Source organism: Fulmarus glacialis, unplaced genomic scaffold (assembly GCF_000690835.1).
Source record: "Fulmarus glacialis isolate BGI_N327 unplaced genomic scaffold, ASM69083v1 scaffold17403, whole genome shotgun sequence".
NCBI lineage: Eukaryota > Metazoa > Chordata > Aves > Procellariiformes > Procellariidae > Fulmarus > Fulmarus glacialis.
In genome coordinates this window covers 14879-37298 of record NW_009201205.1, presented here as the reverse complement: position 1 = coordinate 37298, position 22420 = coordinate 14879, and the positions used below count along the sequence as shown (strand labels likewise).

The following is a 22420-nucleotide window of genomic DNA, read 5'->3' as shown; positions in this document are numbered from 1 at the left end:
AGGCCACAGGGAGCCAAGACCTTGGTGCAACACACTCCAGGCCACGTGCCCGTGAGCCACAGGAATCGAGTGGGCACGGCACCATGGAAATCGAGCGGGCACGGCCTCCCACCAGCCCCGATGAGCTGGGGCGCCAGGCATGAGCCCAGGCAGTAGGCTCGCTCTCATTCCTTCTGCAAAGTTTACATCTCGCTGAGGAAAGAGGAAGAATATTTTACCACTTGCCTCCACCTGAGTTGATAACGTGCTGCGTGGCTGTACAGCAGACCCCGGGGCAGCCAGCTGCAACCCGCCTGCCCACGGTGGACACCGCAGGGCCCTGCCCGCTCCCCCCAGCCCCAGACACCTGCGTGCCAGGAACTGCCGTGTGCCAGGAACTGCTGCACTGGACGCGCCGACGCCAGCGCGGAGGCTCCCAGCCGCTCTGCGCTCCGTGCTCACGGTGCCACGGCTGATCCCATTGCGCCGGGCACGGTGTGACAGCTGCCGCATGGCCCCACTCCGAAACCCCTCTATTACTTGGAAGCCTGTACGTTTACAACTGCCCTTTCCACCAGAGGATTCAGACATAAATTGTACTTTGAATTCAGTTTCAGTCATTAATATTTCATGATTACAAAACGTTAAGGATAATGTCACTGGGAGGAATGTCTGGGCAGTTAAAATGGATGAGTCAGAGCTCACCACGGGAGAAGTCAGAGCGCTGAAGAGTCTCCCCAGCTTTTGAAGCGATCCAGCCTGACAGGCTCCCCTGCCGGAGGGGAGCCGCAGCATTTACTGACTTGTTCTGAAATCCTAGCTGCTGCATGTAAATATTGTCCTTCTGATTCTTGTCACCTCGCGTTTCCTCTGGATGCTGAGTTGTGCTGCAACGCCACGATCCCCTCCCCAGCCACTGGGGGCAGAGCCTCCCCGCGGAGCCCGCCGGACACGCCATGTCTATGCCGCAGGCTACTCTCCCTCCGGTGTGGCTGGGCAGCACCAGCATGCCTGCCCGTCACTGCTTGATGCTGGGCAGGGCTCACGACAGCACCGCAGACAGGCAGCACAGATGTCACCCCGGCCGGCAGGCACAAAGCATCAGCACAGAGAGGGGCTTGGGACATGCAGCGGAGCCAGAGACGTCCCTGCCCCGGGGCAGTGCGGGTCTGGCCAGTGCCGCTGCTCCCCCCTCTCCTGGGGCAGCAGGGCGGATGGCTGCTGCTGCGGCGAGGTGGCCCCACAGCAGGAACCAATCTCTGGGCCCCAAGTCAGGCCCCAACACGGCTCCTTGAACGAGCAACAAAGAAACGAGAACCAGAACTCCTGAGGGGTCTCTGGGAGCGAAGCCCGGGGAAGGCTCCTGCCCACAGACAGACAGGTTTCGGCACATGTCGGCAGATGACAGAAGGTGCATTGCAGCCAAAGCAGCTCCCTGGTACCAGCTGCCGTGGGGTGGCAGAGTACAGCAGGTCCCAGGCGGCTCTGGCGACTTGCGCATCCAAAATGTGGAAAACTTTGAAGAATATGGCAATGCCTTTCTGCTTCCCAGCACGGTGCCTGGGATTGAAGCCCCTTCTCCATCTTCAGGCTCGGAAAAAGGAGGAACGCCTATAGAGCACTCCCTGGGGCCCACGGGGCCAGATCCACCATCGTGCACGGGACCTGCAGAGCCCATGAGCAAAGGCACTGTGCAAACACGACGGAGGTCAGCAGGATAACCAGAGCAGCATCCTACCCACAGCAGAACACCTGCAGGGAAGCAAAGCCTGCCCTTTGCTGCTATTATTTTCTTTTCATTCCTCAAGAGGAGTTTATTCAGAGCTCCTTTGAGCAGCAGGACCCAGGTTTGGTTTTTTCTTTCTAACTTGAGAAGAAAAGACAAACAGAACTTCTGTTGAAAGTGTCTACGCCAGGCTCTGCCACCCCCATCACGCGGAGGGAAGATAAAACCTGCAGAGCCACTAAGCTGTTCCCTCCCGGCTCTCCCAGCTGGGTGCGAGCAGATTTGGCAGTTACTGTAAATACAGGCTAAAGGATAGCACAGCCATAAGGGAACGAAGAGACCATCATCAGGGCTCTCATGGGAGGGTCAGAAAGGAGCTAATTTCAGAAGAGGACAAAAGAGCTTCACCTCATCCTCTGCCTGAGACTTTTCCTGGTGGGCTGCAGGGTGAGGCCAAGTGCTGCGGTCAGAGCCGAAAGAGCCTGGTGCTACCAGCCCTGGCAGTGCCGCTGCTCTCCGTCCCCAGCACGGGGTCTCAGGGATGCTCTGCCCCCGCAGCTCCTTCCCACTGCTGCAGTGCCGGGACCTCCCATCCACTCCTTGCTGTGCCTTGCCAAGCCTGCAGCCGCACCAAGGGCAGGGAGACCAAGGAGGAAGGGCATGGGAGGCATCCAGAGCCACATACCCACTGTGCAGGTACAGCCTGCAAATCCCAGCCACCATGAGCCCCCAGCAGAAGCGAGCGCTGGCAGCTATCTGCGCCACAGGGCTCCAGTTGATGGGGCATCCACCCACAGCACATGGCTGAACCAGGGGGACACAGGCGATGTGAACACAGACTCCCTGGGAGCCCCCAGAACTGCTCAGCAGGTGTGAATGCAGGGAGCGAGCTGCACAGGGATGACTGGCAGAGCTGGCGCATAGATAACACTGATTTGATTAGTGTTCATCAAATATACTATTCGATCATGCTCCCTTATTAATGCTCGAGTCAGGAAGAGTATTTTTAGGTTGTCTAGGGAGATGTCAGACTCGGTGCTTGCTGCCTTTTTTTTTTTTTTTACTTCAGCGTTAATTAACACTTGCATCTTGGTCACCTCTGCAGCGAACGCACCCATATTTCCCCCTCTGCCCCACTCCAGTCCAGCACAGACTGTCTGCTCCACACAGCACTCCTCCATCTCACCTGCTTCCATCGCCAGGACAGTGATGTTGTGCCACCCTGCCGTCTCCCGGTCCAGGACCTTTCCTGTCACAATGGCACCCGTGTTGGCATCGATGTCAAAGATCCTCTCTGCATCTGTGCTGCGGTCAATGGCGTACCTGAGACCAGGCAAAAGGAGAAACTGAACAGCTGGATGTGCCAAGCCCAACCTCATCATCAGCCCCAGGAGTACAGGGATCTAATGCAATGGACCCTCTATCTCCGCTCTCACTTTTCCTCTGCTGCAGCATGGTACACGAAGGCCTACCAGGCTGCAAGCCCAGAGCCCTCAAGTAAAATTAAAGTGTGGCTTTCGGTGCGTAAAGTGGAACTAAGCACAGACTGTGGACAAGGGGGAAAACCTGCTCTGATGGGAACCTTATGCTCAGGATAGACAGAGGGATATAGAAATCACAGGCTGTAACTCCATTCATGACTCTGGGAAGCTTCTGACCTATAGGTTCAGGAAAGACACCAACCCAAACCAAAGGAGGGCACCCCTGCTCAAGGAGCCCACCTCACCTACTACCCTCTCTCCTAATCCTGCCACAGCACCCACCCAAGTGAGAGACTTGGAAGACAATATAGCAGCACATGGGCAGGCTGTGAGCTGGACCTGCAGATAACCTGAACTGCAGCTACAGCAGTTACAAATGGCAAGGTCGCCTCTGAATCCAGAATGAACCTGTGCAACTGGACAAGAACGCTGGCAGCAAGGAGGTGGACAATGGCCAGCATCCCCACAATCAACACAGCACATCATCCCCAGCAGCCCTAAGATTTGCCCTAGTTTGGACTTCCCACTTTCACAGGAGCAGGCTGAAGAGCTCCTCCAGCTCCAGCTGGCTCCAGCTGCTCAGCAGAGACCCTTCATACACAGCTCTCACTCTTCTTCAGCTGCTCCAGTGCTGCCCCAAACAGCCCCCTGCCTGGGCATCCCATCAACAGCCCACCTGCTCCCCGTGCCACCTCTGGAGAGCACAATTCCCACCTCCTCCCAAAGGGCAACACCACAGCTCACAAGAAGAGTCAGACACCCAGCTTTAGCCCTGCGCTTTATCCACGACACCACGAGCCCACGCAATCAGTCCCAGTGGCATGCCCTGCATTTCCAACTATTACACACGGAATAAAGCAAGCTAACATTAAACCAGGGCACAATTAGATGTGTGCTCCCTGGAGGCAGGGACTGGAAGGGAAGCCTGATCCAGCTGAGGCCCTCGAGCACAGCCGTAACACAAATAACAAACACCACCACTGCAATCAGAATTAGAAATCCAGAAGGCCTACAAATCACAAGCAATAAAGCATAATGTTATTGTGTACAGCATCTTTCATACACACTGCATCCCAGAGTGCTTTACAGAATTAAATAATACAAGACAGCAAAGAGTACAAAGGATAAATTACCAAAAGGAGGGCTGTGAATAAATTAAAGCCTTCAGTCACATGTCCAACAACAGAAGGAAGATAAATGTAGGGACAAAGCAAGCTGGAAAGCTGATGAGACAGGACAGTACTGAGAGGCCATATCAGACAACAGGAGCAGAGCAGGACAGACTCTAGGCTAGAAGCACATTCCAGATGGTGGAGACGCTCTGCACACTGCCGGGTGGCTTTCCCAAGTGCTTGCATCTCGCCTGGCACGGTCCAGCTGTGGGTCCATCATCCACATGGCTGCAGCTTGCAGCTCACCTTCTGCATGCAGGAATGACCATTTTGCACAGAGGCATCGATGGCCTCCATGCCTTTCTGTCCTATGCCCTGGGGAGGAACCAGCTGCAGATGAGAGTGCGCCCTGAGGGGCACCTATCCACACAGCCGGGCAGCTCTATCTCTGATGGAGGCACATACAAAGGCATTTATATGCTGTTTAAAGTATTATACAGTACTAGGTTATGTTCCCTAACTTTCTCCCTTTCAGACAGACAGGGGGATGAGAGAGAAAATACAACAGCACTTGCTTGTAGTTAAGGAAAAACGTTCAAAAATCACTATCTAAATTGCAACTGTGCACATGCACAACCTAGCATGTTCTGCACCTATGTGGCTGGCTTCCTCCCCCCTCCTTGCATCTAGAGGTGACGGGGATCTGCCACACAAAGCCAGGTACAAGCCTAGGCATCTCTGAACCAACTGCCAGGGACTTCCTAGCCATCTTGCATTTTCTGCCCCAATTCCCAGCTGGAAACAGAGCCTCCACAGGAGTGTAGCCAGCTCCAGAAGGGACAGTGACACTGTCTTGGCACGTACTGCAGCCTCTCATCCACTCTGCGCTCACTCACTACAAAGGGAAAAGAGAGGTCGGGCCACTCTGACTTGTACCCATCAGTCCAAGGTACTGCTCGAAGGAGGAATAGAAACCGGGATGATACCACCTAGTATCTTTCCAATAGCATAATTGATGCATTTGCATAACTGCTTCCATTGTTCTCCCACATCACCTGGCCTCAGATACATCCTGTTCTTCCATTCCACTTTTGAATACTGTTAGAGTTCAAGATGGTACTTCACTCTCCGTATGCCTTCCCTGCTTCTCAGGTAAGCGCATGCCTGTTTTGTTCACACTCATGTCATTGCTGCATAAACAAAGATGTCTGCAAAAAATAGCTACACAGGAAAACCCAGTTAGTGATGGGAGACATCACTGAGCCTGGAACCATCTGACACCAGCTGCCCGCATGGCCAGAGGGCAGGGGGCTGGTAGGGGAGCACTCTGCCTCATGCCACGGGTAACCTTTTCTTATGCTTCCAATTGTTTTGCTGCTAAGGTTGTCTTCTGTCACTTCCGAATTGTCTGCTGAGGACTGACTGCCCATACACTATGGCAGGGCACAAACCAAACCAGAAACCCGATCCCTTTGTAACCACCACTACACAGAGAGCTGCCACCTTCTCAACACTGCACCAGGGGAAAGAGAGCGAGCTCTGAGCATTGCCTGCATTTGCCACAAAAGCAGGGCTGAGCCTACTTTTACACACCAATTTTGGAGGTGGCAGTCCAGGTGGGTCTGTAGCTCTCCATCTGCGCAACGTGCTGTGGAGGCTCTGGAGCACTAGGCTGGCACTGGAGTTGGGGACTGAGGGGGCACAGGGATGTCCATCCGCCCCCCCAAAGCCATAGCCATAATCCGCTCAGAGCTGCAGATCAACCCTCTCCACACTACTCTACACCACGACAGACCTCCCCTTCCAAGAGTTTACGGCTAACCCTCTGCTAGAGCAGCTAGAACGAGAAGTTATCCACTGTGCTCCGTTTATATCATTTTGTGCAATACGATCTTTACCAACAAAAGTCTGTGCTGACCATCACAAGCCTCTCCACCTCTAGTAGTCCAGCTTCATATTCATCCATCCCACTGAAGTCAAACAGTGCTTCTCAACTGGGAAGGGGCAGCAATTAATCCCTGGGTCCTCCGGTTACTCAGAGATAGGACATATGCTCATTCCTCCTAAAGCTGGCTCGTGCTCCATATCTGGAACTGCAGTCCCCAGCTCTGATTGGGATGCGGACCTTGTAATCCATTTTCCTCTCTTCCTGCTGGCACTGCCTGCTGGTTTGGATTTTACAAGTGACTGTTTAATTCAGACAGCTTTCTTGGTGCTCATCTTTCTCGTGAATGCATTTCTCAAGCAGTTTGTTTCACTTCTCCCCTTGAATGCAACAAGGAGCACATTTTATGCCATGTGTTTTGTTAATAGGGAGTCTTTCAAACACTGTGAAAAGCTTTTTGTTGTCTTTGTTTTTTCCTCCTCTCCCTTTTGTGTTGAAGCAGGTTGTAGTTCTTGCTGTGCTGTTGGAGTCTATAAAATGCCCATGTCCAACACATGTCTCCGGATTTGGTGAATGCCAAACAAGAATATCTCTGAGAACCTTAAATCCCAAGCAACATCTTTCCAGTGCTGATAAAGCCTGGAATGCACACAATCAGAGCACAGGCTCCCACTGCAGAGAGAAAAACAAAAGGTTGCCATACAAACAGCCTCACGTACACAGACAGTCTATCACTGTATTACCTCATACAATGGCTCAGCTGAGAAAAATTGCACTAAGACCAGGAAATGTACAGCTAAAGTCAAAAAGCCAACTGGAAACTAAATTCTTTCTGAAAAAAGAGTGGTTCCAGCTTTTGTTAGGCAACAAACAAGGATGGAATAAAACAAAAAGCACTGGTCCTTTAGAAAGGCATTTCCTGCCTGTACCACGGTGGGGTTTCGTGTTTCCCCCGAGGATGCGCGCAGCCCCTCTGCCGTGCTGAACTTCAGCACGACTCCCTGCTTCGCAGCGTCGGCACCGGAGGGAGGGTGTCCCTTTCTGAGCAGCCACAAGCTGGGGCTGCTCACCCAGAGAGGTGGGGTGCTCTTTGGGCACCCTAGGCCTCAGCTCTCCTCCCACCCGGGCAAGTGGCTGCCAGGGGCTCTACATCCATTTGTGGCTGGGAGAGGGGCAGCGAGCAGTGCCTCAGGGACACCTCCCGAGAAGAGGGGAGTCATACGCCCCTTCAACCCTCATGTCTTCATAACATGTCACTTTGCGACCCAGCCCAGCTCATCTGGAAGGGATTTGTTCTCACACCAAGTGGGCACATCCTTGTGGGACAAGCGGCTCACCAGGAGGGCAGGGGAGCGCCGGGCTGAAATGTGCCCCCAGCAGCTGCTTCAAGCAGGAGCTGCACAGCCGTGTTTCTGCTGGCCTGGGGATGAAAACAAAGAGCCAAGGGCACCTCCTTTCCCATTTGGCTAAAAATACTTCCCAAGCCTCGTTATTGGCAGCCTGGTGTCAGCAGGCCCTGGAAATGCTGACAGAGCTGATTTTTGCTCTGCTGTCTCTGGCAATCCTTGCTCTTTCCTGCCCAAGGGGAGAGTGCATCTCGTCATGACAGAAGGTTGTGGCTCTCCTCTATTTACAGGGCAGAGCCAACACACAGACCAGAGTCCAGGAGACAGCAGCCACCGTAGAAACACAGCCATGTCTCTGCTCCCACCTCTAGCAGACGAGGATCAGGAAGTTAAAAGGGATCCACTGAACTGCAGCAACTTGAAAGAGTTCATACCAACTTCAAGGAGCCAAGGATCAAATACTGGTCATGCTGTCAGGACCATTTGCTCTCTAATGTATCAGAGGTGAAGTACAAGTGCTGGCTTCTTGTGACTGTACTTTGGAGTAGCATGCTCGAAATGCGAGGTGACTTACTGCCGTCTCCTGCTGACGGGTTAGTGTCACATCCTGGCAGGGTGCTGCAGGATGCTTGCATTAATGTTTGTGCACTACTTTGAAGCTGTGAACAGCTGCCTACGTGGCGAAGTATTTTATTAAATTACCTGGCTAGCCAGAGGACGGGAAAACAGGAGAGATCCAACAGCACCTTCCTCCTGCATTGCTGCCACATTGGCATGACCTATATAAACCTGCATCTCCACTTGGTATATGTTAAAATGGCAGGGAAGGCTCACCCACCCGCACCCCCCAGGCAAGCACCAAGGGAGCATCACAAGGGGATGGAGCTGCCACTGTTCCTGACACCAGGCACTGCAAGAACAGAGGGGAGTGGAGAGATGGACGGATAGAGACCAAATGCCATAGGGGAATATGGGAGACGCAGGATGAGCTACCTGCCCAGGGATAGCTAGAGGGAGGACACATACTTGAATGCATCAAGCCTGACAAGGGAAAACACACTGCAATTCCCAAGCTGCAGCAGATGCCTGGGAGTCCTGCTGGCTGGGCCCTCGTGCCTGAGCACGAGGCATTGCCTTGTCTGGCACTATGCTTGCTGTAAGAGTGACACTCGCACAGTAAAGTTTGGGCTTTAGCCCTCTTCCTCCTGTTGAGTACTTGAATCTGCTTCTCTGTGCTCCAACTCCCCATCACCTTGTGCACAGCAGTAGAAAGCCTTCCTCCTCTGCTTTCTTTTGTTCTGTCTGCAAACAATGCAACAAGCTCCACGGGGAAGCAGCACAAAGAACAAGAAAAAACAAGAATAAGAGTAGTTCTGTCCCCAAGGCTCCTTTCCTACAATTACAGATCAGAAAATAAAACCTATGTTCTTCTGTAGTACTGCTAGAAATAGTCAAGTGAAAAAGCACATGCACACATGTACACACACAGATGTGTAGAAAGACTGCACGCATCTGAAGAGTGCAAGCTAACAGCCATGTGCTCAGGGCGGGCCACAAAGAAAGCAATCAGATGTGTAGCCTGAATGGAGAGGGTAGCCACATGGCAAGGTAAGCAGAGGTACTTCGAGAACATGTCCAACAGACAGCACCGACTAGTGCAAGTGGTGCAACACTCACTTACATAGTTCTAGTTCCTGGCATGCAAAGGTTGATTTAATTCACATTCACCCCAAAGACAACTTTCAGCATCCAGCTCTGTGACACAATACCCTCTGCTAGCTGCCAAGCATCTGTAGATGACAGCTTTCCACGAGTAAATTCTTCCCTGAGCTTTCTAAACATCTCAATCTTAATTTCCATGAAGATCTGGAGATACCCCTTATGCCACCTTGAACGAGTGCATTCCCCACGGCTGCACGGCGCTGGAGCTCAGCACCCCAAGAAGCCACGTGGCGACATCATCGAATGGAGTCAGTACTGTAACTGAGCCCTCCCTGGCCACGTCCTCCTCCATCCCACCTCCCTGTCCCTGCTGCGTCCCAGTTCACTGCTGCCTGGGACAGGCTTCCTACAGAGCTCTCACATGCAAAGCCACTGCTGCTCATTTGAAGTGAGCGGCTGCGCACAAGGTGCCTGCAGCCCTGCCGTCACCTGGCACGAGAACACACATTTCAAGGAAATTTTCCACACTTTGAGGATGTTTTCTGAACACCAGCTTTCCAACCCAACAGCTCGTGACTCAGGCCAGTTGGCAGAGCCAGAAAGCTGCTTTGTGCCTTAGGTAATAACAATTTAACAAGGTAACAATCTCTTTAGCCACAAATTAAATGGAAATAGGAAATGTCCTGTGCAGATAAGCTGCTGCCTGGATTATGTCCCCTGCCCAAATATCAACTCCTCTGATCTTTGATCCCTGTGCACACATGCATGCCCACACAGCCAAGCTGTGGCTCCGCACCTCCCAAGCCTCACCTCATTTGTCACCCTTCATCACTGCCCTCCTGTCATTTCTGGTCGCTCATCTGGCCTGTGTCAGGCACCACTGCAGATGCCGCACTGTCAGCAGCAAGGACATGCAAGCATCATCCAGTCACCTTCCCCGACACTCCCTTGCCACTCACAAACCCATCACTTGCTCTTGCTTCCCTGTTGCTTGTGCAGAGGCTGCCACTCACCCGCCAGCTGCCTGTCCCATAGGACACACTCACGCGCTTCGCCACGTGTGCAGCAGTTCTCACCTTCACCTGCACTGCCCCGCTTCCTCTGCCATCACTTCCCCTCTGCCCCAGCCATGGCCACAAGCCCCCCCAGGCCATGTGTGTCCCTTGCAGGTGACCCCATGCCCACCGTTGGAAGGAAGATGATGCAAGGTTTACGCGGCTGCTTTACCGGACAGGATGGTTCGCTGTGTCCGGGTCAAGGGCGGTGACCACCCCTACGACAGAGCCAACGCGCGCATCCTCCTGGACCTCCATCAGGTTGGAGGGGGGCCGGAATTCGGGGGGCTCGTCGACGTCCAGCACTGAGACCCGCACAATGGTCTGGTCCCGGAAGGTGCCCAGGTCCACGAACCGCGGGTCCACAAACTTGTTGAGGGCCTCCACCACGACAGTGTGCACTTTTTTCGACTCGTAGTCAAGAGGCTGGGACAACAGAAGAAGGTTAGCCATACCCAGCCCGAGGAGCCCCCCTGCTGCCCCTTCCTTCACTGGAGACATCGGGGGCAGCACTAAAGCCACCTGCTCCCCAGGCAGCGCCTCCGCGGGAGGCTGGGAGCTCGTGCTCTGCTCTGCCGGCGGTGCCCACACCAAGGGGGGCAGGAGAAAGAGGAAGCCTCCAGCCCACTCCTCCCAGGATCCCCAACAGGGCATCCAGGCTGCGCAGGGTCGGGCAGCCAGGATTCACTGGGAAGACAGCACACTGTGTGCTGCAAGTGAGCGGGTTTTGATCATTAATCACCCTGCTCTTATTTCTACAGGGGAGGCGATCTGAATGCAGTGGCCTTGGTAAACAATCGTTCTTTCTTGCCTGCATCAAGTGTTTGCTTGATTGTTTTTGCCACCAAAAGCAGATACAGTCAAAGTGCTGTTGGTCAGGTATAGGAATGAGGTGGGCATATTTCTCCCCTAACAGGTGCTATCAATAACAGCTGTAAGCACTTGTCTCTGTAGCCCTGTGCACGGCTTCGCCTATGCACGGCTCGCTTTGCTGCCACCCAGGGAGCCGCCCTGTGCAGGCTCCAGAGGCACTGTGCTGCTGCCCCTTTTCAGCCTTTCCTCCCAGACACAGGTCTGTGTTTTGCATCCAGCCAGCCAGAACAGAGGCAGGTGTCTCCCTGCACCTGCAGGCACAAAAATGCAACTGCTACTGCTAGAGCAGTGCTCAGAGGATATGCACGGCTCGCTTTGCTGCCACCCAGGGAGCCGCCCTGTGCAGGCTCCAGAGGCACTGTGCTGCTGCCCCTTTTCAGCCTTTCCTCCCAGACACAGGTCTGTGTTTTGCATCCAGCCAGCCAGAACAGAGGCAGGTGTCTCCCTGCACCTGCAGGCACAAAAATGCAACTGCTACTGCTAGAGCAGTGCTCAGAGGAGCATTTATTTCAACTCAAATGCAGCAGCATCCCCAAAGGAAAGGGCCATCCTAGAGATCCGTGTCCTCCCTACCCAACCAGCTTTCCTCATCTCTCACCTTCTGCACCGTGATGACAGCCTCTTGGGTATTGCTGTCTGTGGTGACTTTGAACATCTCCACCCCTTCCTCGTCCTTCACCTGATACATCATGTCCGTGTTCTCCCCGACGTCAGAGTCCTCTGCCTTCACCCTCCCGATGGCAGTGCCCACAGGGGCAGTTTCAACAATGCTGAACTGATACATCTCTGGAGGAGAAAAAGGTACTAGGGTCACTGCTTCTGCCTTTGAACCCCCTCCAGCCTGATACAGCCCTTTGCATACCTCCCTGGGGGCACCCTTGGACTACGAGGGCTGCCCAAACTCTACCAGTGTCTATAGTCCAGAATGCCCTACCAGGAGAAACACATACCCCAGCCAAAAACAAGGGCTGAGGGAAGATAACTGGGGAGCACTGACATCTCAAGGTGCCAGGTGAAGTAAGGGCTGATATCTCTATATGGACACTGCCCTGCAATCAGTGATCTCTGATTCTTTGCAAACTATACCATTTCTAATTTCTAGGAGATGCAGCTAAAGACCTGAGCCTCCTCCAGCTGCAGCATCCTTTCTGGTCTGCCAGCCATGCGCTGCCGGTCTCTGCAGCTGGTGTGCACTGCAGAGATTGCACAGCCCACTCTTTGCAGCAGGATCACCCACCCTCCTCGTTTGGGGAGGGTCCCAGAGAAGACACAAGCATGAGCCACAGGCCACTAGCAGTGACTTGGAAAACAGAGCTGTCCTGTGACAAGGCTGCTGTCTGTGAGCTGGGCAGTGTCACCGTGCCTCACATTGGGGCAGAGCATGCCAAGCTCTGACGCAGCAGCCAGGAGGGGTCAGCCCAGCAGCTGACAGCCCAAGCTCCCAGGAGACAGCAGCACGACAGACCAGGCTGCCTTCTCCCCCAGCACTGCTCAGAGAGAGGTCAGGAAAGGGCCAGCTCTGCTCTCCCCACCACACAGTCTGGCTCACTCCCAGGACTAGCACCGGGAACAGGGGTCTTGTCCGGGACCCTGGACAGGCTCAGCCAAGGCAGCTGCTCCTCCATCACACTGCCAGGCGGGGACGCATTCAGACCCAGGCAAGGAGCTGTGTGTGCTACAGTGCCTTGGTGCTGCCACCCTGCAAGCAGCAGGAGCAGCCGGGCTGGCTCACCCTGCAGACATGTGCCAGGCTGTGCTGGGAGCTGAGCTTCCGTCCCACCACTGACAAGGGGCAGGACCAGGACAAGGGCCAGTGATCATCCCCCACTGCTGTCAGGACTTACTCTGAGGGAAGCGTGGTGGGTTGTCATTGACATCGGTGACTACAATGGTGACTGTGGTGGATCCAGACAGGCCACCCAGCTGTCCTGCCATGTCCGTTGCACGAATCACCACCTCATACCGGTCCTGCGTCTCACGGTCCAGGTCAGGCACGGCTGTCCGGATCACACCTGGAAACCGGCAGGACAGCGTGAGCACAGGCAGGTCACAGAGCATCTGCAGAGTCACAGACGGGGTGAGGCTGGAAGGGGCCGCTGGAGATTACCTCGTCCAAGCCCCAGCTCTAAACAGGATCACGTAGATCTCCCAGCCTCTCCACATATGGCAGATGCTCCAATACTTCACCAATCTTCATGGCCCTTCCCTGGACTCACTCTGGTATGCTCATGTCTCTCTTATACTTGGCAGCCCAGAACCAGACACAGCACTCGCGTCATCTCAGCAGTGCTGAGCAGAAGGGACAGGCCATCTCCCTCAACTGCTGGCGATGTTCTTCCTAACACAGCCCTAGGTGCTGTGGCCACCTTTGCCATAGGAGCAGGTTGCTGGCAACAACAAACAACAACTGCTGGGCCCCAGTGCCAAGGGGAGCAAACCCTTTTGCAGACTTCACAGAGATCACGTAAGCAAAAGCCTACTGAGGGGAGAAAAGGTCTCTGGAGAGAAAAACAAGCCCAGGGGACTGTCAGCCAGGCAGAAACATCCTGAAAATCCCCCCGGAGCCCAGGAATAGACACAGGCCCAACTTGATCCCAGCAAGTCTCTGCAGCTGATTCACTGGCATGTTGCATGAAAGGTTCCTGACTGCGCCTTCTACTGCGGGTTGCCAGTAGCTTTGACAGGGTTAAACTCTGGCTCAGAGGAGGTTTGTACTTCTCTGCAGGGAGGCCAGGAGCCCGGTGAAGGATCGGTGGGGGCCAGAGGCACAGGAGCAAGAGGACTCGCCTAGATGCGGGGGCTGCACTGGGGCCAGCCTCAAGGTTTGCACAGAAAGGCTGTGTAAAAGCCCAGGCTGAGTCACGAAACCCCTTTGGAACAAATGTGCAACAGCCCACTTATCCCTATCTGCTCAAGCAGGAGCCAGGCTTGCCGCAGCATTCCTAACAGAACATGGGTGCTCCCAGCCCAAGCTCCATTTCACAGGTGCCTCCTGGCCCAAACATGCCTGGAGGGCCCCCATTCGATCTGGAGAATGAGGGGGGAGGTGTATTTCCCAAAGTCTGTCTGCACAAACCCCCTCATTTTCAAGCGTCCCTCTAAGTAAGGAGACCAGAGATGATATACATGCTCTGTGTCACAGGCTGAGAATGCGCTAGAGACCATAAAGCTTAACAAAATGTATGGCATGTTAGTATTTTTTATGAAATGAAGTCTCTTAAAGTGTTTATAGGTCTTCAGTAGTTATCTGGGCTTGGGGGAAATGACCAGGACTAAAATATAAAGGAATGTAAAACAAGAAACAAAGAGTAGTAAACCCCAGAAAACACTGTGAATGGCAGAAGTTACGACTTCCTATGTCACCCAGGAGTGTTTCATTTACATGGAAACAAAGCAGAGAAGAAATATTTTGAGAATGAAAGAAAGAAATTACTCTGCCCTGAGGTGGCACCAGGGGCACGCATGAGCACGAGTGCATACGTGGATGCAAGGTCATTAGAAGCACACTCCCAGTCCCACTATACCAGCAACACCCCAGAACAGGTAGGAATCAGCTTAAAATCCCCTCCAGCTCGGTTTCTGAACGTTCCCACAGATTTAGACATTGTTTTCTGGTTTTGTAATTGCTCTCTCTTCCACGCTTTTCTGTTTAATTATTAGCTTTACCTCCTCCTACTGTGGACTGCAAAATCCATCTTTGCTTTGTTTCACCAGTAATCCTGCCTGGTGTTAGGGAAGATGCTGGAAGGGTGTTGCTGGGCTGTGCAGTGTGGGTCTCCAGCAAGGGGGTCCGACCTGGAGGGAACAAGGAGCTCCTCCCTTGCCAAGCAAACAGCAGAGAATCATCCAGTTGCTCTCAGCAACTTGCAAGATATTTGCTGACATGCAAAAAAGCGAGCAATGGCAGAGCATCACAGCCATCCAAGCCACCTAGCTCAAGGCAGACACCTCTGGGAAGCCTTCGGCACAACCTGAGCTCAGTGGAGGGGAGAGCTGGGTGCCAGCAGGCTGCAAGGAGACAAGATGTGGCTTCAGGGACATACCCTGAGGCTTTCAGGCATCAACCCTCCACAGCCAGTGGGTTGCCACAGTTTCCCCATTCATGTCTGGCATGACCTTGTGCACCTTCTGACAAAGGCTGTGGGTGGACGGGTCACACCAAGGAGCCACTAGTGCTGTGGCCCAAAGGCAGTCAGAAACGCCACTAAGCTGGGAGGATGAAATTCCCCCCTTCCCCCCTTTTGCATGATATTACAGGTGCAGCAGGAGCTGGCAACACTGTTCTGGAGACATTTATCTCTCCTTGCTTTCTGAAACTAGCAATTATTCCAATGACTATCATTGTTAGGATTTATTATAAAGACATAACCACCATTTCAGATCCTTGCAGCTCCCCAGCTCTCATGGATAGGCACAATTTCACCCAGCTTCCCTTGTCCCTCTGTCGTTTCGGTTCTGTAATTACCTGGACTCCCACTGCCTTCAGCCCCATGAACTGAAAGGAGACTCTGTCTCACCCGCCATCTCTCGAGCACTTCCAGCATCTGCCTGTTTACACACTCAGGTAACTCTCAGCCCTTCCATCGCTCGATCACTGAGGTCCACGCTCCTGGCCAGCATGCAGGTCACAGGTAGCACAGAGCACTGCAGAATTTCTGCTAGGGAGCATCCCAACCCCTCCACAGGAAGACAGCGGGTGCCTACCCTGTGATGGGGCCCAGGGTCTGCACTGGCTCCCTCGTTCAGCCTGGGTCGGTTCAGAGGAAGCCATTTGACCAGGAGTCCCACCCCAGCTCATCCAAAGGGGCTGAGGGAGCACCGACAAGGGAGCGATGAATGCACCTCCAGGCATGCGTCCCAGCGAGAACTGTAATCTCCCGTCTGAAAGCAGGCAGGACTGGCCTTGCACAAGCACCATTTCCCCAGGGCTGCACGGGACTGGCCTCAGCTAGTCATGCTTATCGGCCTCTCCTGCCACTCCACTATGAATACAAAACTGTTATTTCTGGGCAAGCACTATCTCATTGAAATTTAAGCAATTCTGTTAATTAACAGGGTCTGAAGCATTTTATAATGAAAATGATTCATGTCAGCACAATAGTGATGAATTGGGATGAGAGGGAAAAAGCTCATGCATTCACCAAGGCTGTAATGACTTAACTGAGCTGCTTGTAATGATATAGCTCATAATACACCATGCAAGATGGGAAGAAAGTGCTCAGGTGATTCCCGGAACATCTCCAAGGTCACCCATCCCAGCAGGGAGCAAGTCCTGGCCATTTGGCACATGCAGACCAGGGCAGACAAACGGCCCCAGCCAGCTCCGGTTCTTCTAATGGCACAAGACAGACAAAATCCTTGTCTTGACGGGGGTGCAGACTGTGAGCAGAAAGCACCTCCTGCCAAGATGCTGTTTGTCTAGTCCATCCTGGAAAAGTGGGGGTCTGATGCAGATGAACTGCCCCATGCCTCCAAGAGCCCCAGCAGGTTTGTCACTGAGAAAGCTGTTCCCCCTAAAGTTGCATGGGCCACACCAGGCTACTACCCCAAATGTCAGGCTGGTTTTGTCTTTTAGGCTGAGGTACCACTTACCATTTGCTAGCAGCCCTGACAAATCAGGGTCTCCAAACATACTCCACACCAATTCCTTGAATATGGCACTGTGAGTGCTGCCATAAACACCCACCAGCAGCAAACTTGCATGGTTCCATCTCCTAGAGCCCAAAGAGCCTCTGCTCCCACAACCTGACCCCCCGGGACTCTGCAAAAGCAGCAGCAAGTGATGGTGGCAGACCTGTTCTCAGGGCACAGAGACAGAAGCCGCTGCTGTGTGTAGAACATGGAAAAGTCCTCACTATCATCTTCAAGATTCACCTTCTTTCCAGCCAGAAAAACTGCCAAACTTTGTCCTTCCCAGACACTGCTAACAAAGCAAGAACAACCTCCAGCTCAGACTCATCTCCCTAGTTCTTGTCATCTGTTATAGTTGAATAATACAGACGCATGGTGGCATACCCTCTGGTAGAAGGCACTTGTGGCTTTCCAGCATGATCCAGATTAATCAGTATAATTACCAGGCAAGGGGACACTTACATCATCACATAAATACCGTCAAATCTGCTCAAACAGCAGACACTCTTTGGGTGATAAAAACAAAGCAGGACGATGCACTCAGCAGGTAACTGCCTTCTGGGAATCCCATCATTATGGGCTTTGCTCTGCCCTCAGATACTTCTAGCTCAGACGTCCACATCCTCAGAGACCCTCTGGATAAGGCATCTTCCAGCTGAGGGCAGTCAGGAGCAACACGCTCCCTGCCACGAAGTGCAAAGGCAGAAAGTCGTGGAGTAACGTACATGGAAGTATCCTGAGGAGGTCCCTGGCCCAACTACAGCTCAAAGCAGGCAGTCTTCCAAGGCAGATGAGATTACTCAGGGCCACGTCCAGCCAGGTTTTGAGTATCTCCAAGGGTGGAAATGCCACGTTCATGGTGACAAGTTTTGTCTTCCTGCCATTTGTGCCTTTCTACTGTGCATGCCTGAGAAGAGTCTGGCTCTGTCTGCTCTATCCCCTCCTATTACGTGGCTGGATAAACAGATTCACTCCTCCCAGCAGCTTTGTCTGTTACAGTAAACAGATCTCTGCCTCAGCCCAGGGGTGGTAAGGCACCTGCCAAATAGAGTGCAGATTCCTCACCTGTGCCCACACTTGCCTGCAGGGACATAGAAATACCAATATACCTGCTGAGAGACAAGTGCTGCTTGAGGCATACATCCTGGAGGAGGTCAGCCCACTGCAAATGGGGTCTTAGCCCCAAGAACCAGCACTTCATCTGCTCTACATGCACAGCCCCGCTTCCAGTCCTTCAGCTCAGGACAATCTCTGAGGCAGAAGCTACCGGCGGTCTGAGCAAGGTACTAGGCACAAAGTTCAGGAGGTTCATGGGTCTTCAGCAAATAAGGTACAGAGCTGAGATCCAGAAATGGAAAGATTATGGTTGCATCAGCATAACCAAGCTAAGCAGCAAAGTTAATCGGAAGGGTGCAGAGTCGCACAAGTATTGTGGCTGAGGATTTCTAATGCAGTACCCTTCATAGTGGGTGGCCAAGTCCTTTTCAAACCAGTGTGCCCCATAGCTCCTAGGGCAGCACCCACAGAGACAAAGCTACTGCCACTGCTCAGAGAGGAGCACCTAGCAGGGACTTGTTCCTGGCTGGAATCAGCCTTGCCCATGCCAGCACAGAGGCAGCAGTAGCCTGGAGGGAGGCACCCACAGTGAGCTCTGACAGATGGGCCAGCACACTTGCCCTTCCTTTGTCTCTTCTTTTAGCAGCTAAATCCCTCGTCATTTAATATTAATTCCCACTGGACAGTAGTAGATATACCCTAATTTCCTCAAGACGGCCAAACATACAATTTGGTCCCAAACCAACCGAAGTTCCTGCACCAGTCTCTGAAAAGGACTGTTAACATTCAGTCTTGCTAATAAAAGCACCTTAAATAAGTGTGGCTTCTCCGCAGACTCTCGTCACCCATGCTCAGAGTCCCTTGTCCCTGTGCACAGCTCTGGTGAATAAGCTTCTGGGATGGGACACAGACCTGCATAAACCCATGAGCGCACACAAACATGCTCATACTGATATCTGTGTTTCCAGGCACCAAGGAGCATTTTTAACAAACTGGCAAGAGCAGCAGAGAAACACGTTCTGCCTCCCACCACCGCATCACACAAATCCAACAGTTCATCAGCCCATATCAGCATGCAGCATGTTCCCAGCAACAACTTCTCTCCCAGTCTACCTTTACCACCCTGGGATTAGGGCTGTGGTCGGTCTCCAAACAGGGCAAGGCTGACAGGTAAAGATGAAACAACTAATGACTGTACTCAAATAACCATAAACTTCATCCCAGCAAGACAGTATTTCTTGTCCTGCTCTCCCTGGCACAAACACCTCTAAGCCCTCACCGGCTAAGTCTCCAAATCAGGAGACAGGCTCTAGAACTCAGGAGCTGTTTTAAGTAATCATAAATACCAGACTGCATTTCAATTAGCCTTCTGAGTTCTTCTGCCTTTTCCCTGCATACAGCAGAATGACAGATTTTAAGAACAATCTCTTCCTTTCAGTAAAAACCAAGATTCCCATGCACTCTCCCGAACTGACAAGCTGGCCTTTTAGGAAAGCACCAAATATCATGAGGCCTATGATGTTACCTGCTGTGATGGTTCTGCAGCAGTCAATATCCCTGCAAAGGGATGAACAAGACTGCTGGAGCCAAGGGCGCCAGGTTGTGTCCCCCTTCTGGGTGTCAAGTATTTTCAGGTTTCCTCCTGAGGCTGTGGGCAGGGATTGCAGGCAGCAGCGAGTCTCCAGCCGTGCTGGCCAGAGATGAGAAAGGACATTGCAAAGAACACGGGAACAGACATGAGCAGGCAGGCACAGCTGCCTGACGAAGAAGAGCTTTGCCCCTATAAAGGTGAATAATCTGCAGAGGTACAGCGAGTGCAGGGTGATATAAAGCAACACGAAAATTTGGCCTGCAAATTCAAATGCACTCTGATTTCTCCTCTCATGTAAATGCACTGGCAGTCACACACTCTCTGTGCCCATCTCAGCATCTGAAAAGTGTAAGTTAGAAGGATCTTGGTGAGGACAGCCTTCCTGGAGCTAGAAGTGGAACTAGCACTAAACCTCCCAACCCGTGTCCTGCTGGGCAAAGCTGGGGCTCATGGCCGCTGCAGTCGCAAGCCTGCCCCGCAGCCAGTCAGCAGCCTGCTGCAGGGTGAGAGAGGGGCTCTCTGCAGTCAGTGAAGTGCGCTCACTCAGAGAGCCAACACCGATGGCAGAAGTGGCTGTTTCCCAACAGAAGCAGCAAAGCACACATACATACTGACTACTGTAAAAGCACAGCCTCCTCCAGCAGGAACAGGGCAGCCACGAAACAGTGGAATGCAGCTCACCTGTTATAAAGAGCAGGCAAAGATCAGCTGCACCCTACCTGCAAACAGAGAATGAATGAGGAAGGCAGCACAAAGCCTAAATATGACTAATGCCTGCAGGCTCTTGCAAGGAGTCTAGGGGATATTATAGAATTATAGAATCATTAAGGTTGGAAAAGACCTCTAAGATCATCGAGTCCAACCGTCAACCCAACACCACCATGCCCACTAAACCATGTCCCTAAGCGCCTCATCTACACGTCTTTTAAATACTTCCAGGGCTGGTGACTTAACCACCTCCCAGCTATTCTCATAGCTGGCACAGAAAATCATGCCTCCAAAGTTTGTGTATGCAAAGCTCCCCACTCATACACCAAAAAAGTCAGCCTAGACCTTCAACGCGTGCAGGGTACATTCTGGGACCTGATTTGGGGTACACAACACAAACCCACAGACAGTTTCAGTGTCTGAAACTTTGTTCTCAAAGCACAAGAGGTAGTGGCTGGTGTATATGAAAGGAAAGAAAAGCTCATATGCATCAGCTGTGCTTTTTCTTTACCATCATTCAACTCTGCAGAAACTAGAATTATTCTCCACAGCTTTGTGGACACCAGCAAATGCCATGCTGCAGCGCCCGCTATTCCAGTGGGGCCACTTAGTTGCTCGTCCCCCTCCAGAAAGACATCTGAGACAACACTATGGGAATTCAGGGCTTATTGAGTGGCAGGACTTGGCATAGCGTGGCATCCAGACGGTTTGGGTCTGCCTTTGAAAGGTCCATCGAATCTGAAATCCCAGCTGAATACTACAGCTAGTAACATCCAAGAACAGGAGACAAACCAAGCAACCTACACACGGTCCGTATCCTGTACTCAAGTGCGCAAACCACACTTGTACATGCAACACCTACGTTGTGAAGAACAGTGTGAAAAGAGCTGGTTGTAAAGGCAAGGAAGGAAGAGAGGACCCGCGCTGGAAGCAGTCCAGGGCTTAGGCGGTGTGCAAGGGAGCACGGGCATGTATGGACCTGCAAGAAAAGGCACAGAGGAGGTCAAAACCAAAAGGGGAAAACAAATTGTTCTTCATTACCATATATTATAAGAAATGTAACATGCCAGGTTTTTATGGTTCTTTTTATGGCCATTAATAACAATGGTGGCTCTGAGAGTTAGGCTGCTGCTATGGATAATTAAATCTTATGCTCAGGGCAGAAGCCAGGCCACCCAGGGCAGTCAGGATTCTCACGTGGAACACTAAAAACCTATTCAAGTGCAGAGTGGGAGCGGGATGGGATTTACTTGGGTGGATGTGCTGGCTCCTGACCAGCACCAAAGAGACTCGATAAAACAACGTCCCCCCTTGTCACCACCAGTCCTGTACCTGCTGCCCCCAGCAGTGCATCCATGCAGGTTAGCACTGACAGCAGGGCACACAGCTAACGCCAGGCACAAGGCCACAGGCAGTGCAGGACAGACTGCAGCCGCATCTTAAGCGGCTGACAGGCAGAGCTGCACACTGCATTCCTGGAGCCCAGGCGAGGCAGCTACAAAAGGCTATTCGCAGCTCAGACATCACCAAAGAGTCAGCCCCAGTACCTGCTTTAGCGGTCAGATATTCTGGAAACAGACATCAAGAGGTGCCGATGACTCTTCTGCAGATTGCCAGCAGTTTTGCTTTTATGAATCACAAGCAAGTAGAACAGTAAATCAACCCCCCCCAGTGTATGAAACAACCAGCTTGAGAATTAAGACACAGAAAGTCAAGGAATCAAGAAGCTTGGATTCCCAGAGCGACGTTAATTCTCACCACAGTCCCACAGGGCACATTTTAGTTTATGCCTTAATACAGAGCATTAATGTTGTTGCAGGAAGCTGAGCCTCTGCATGTTCTGGCTTGTGCATTTTGCTCCCAGTGCTCCCTCTTCCTTCTAGCAGCCAGGCTTCCGCTCACACAAAGCTGTCTCAGACTAACAGGATCTCACATACACCTGCATTTTCAGTGTTTAGCCCATTGTTCATCCATCTCTCCCCACTCGCCCTCCCCCCACCCAAAAAACAAAGCAAATCTCGGAGAGAAGAAAGCCCAGGTGCAGCAGCTTCTGGGCCAGGAGTGGGTGCAGCCCCAGGCTTGTTCTTGTGCACTCCCCCCACCGCACCAGCCTCTGTCCAGACAACGGCATTTTCCACCGCATACCCCAGCTCTGCTGTCAGGTGTGCTTAGGAGCTACCAAATTTGAGCTTTCCTCCAATGGTAGCCAGGGCTGGTGGCACAGCCAGGGCTGTGACTGGCTTGCCCATGTGCACCAGACCAGTTTTCAGCAGGTGCATGGTTTCACGCAGATGCAGAGGCTCAGGCACGCGTGC

General features: G+C 52.6%; 1 protein-coding gene across 1 annotated transcript in view; it reads right to left on the bottom strand.

Moving 5' to 3' along the window:
• Positions 1–22420, bottom strand: part of LOC104073923 (cadherin-22-like) — a gene marked incomplete at both ends in the record, with an annotated part of 52117 nt that overhangs the window by 16881 nt on the left and 12816 nt on the right. Inside the window, 4 exon segments of the mRNA XM_009573866.1 lie at positions 2892–3028; positions 10419–10672; positions 11718–11905; positions 12964–13131. Coding sequence (XP_009572161.1) covers positions 2892–3028; positions 10419–10672; positions 11718–11905; positions 12964–13131 — 747 coding nt within the window.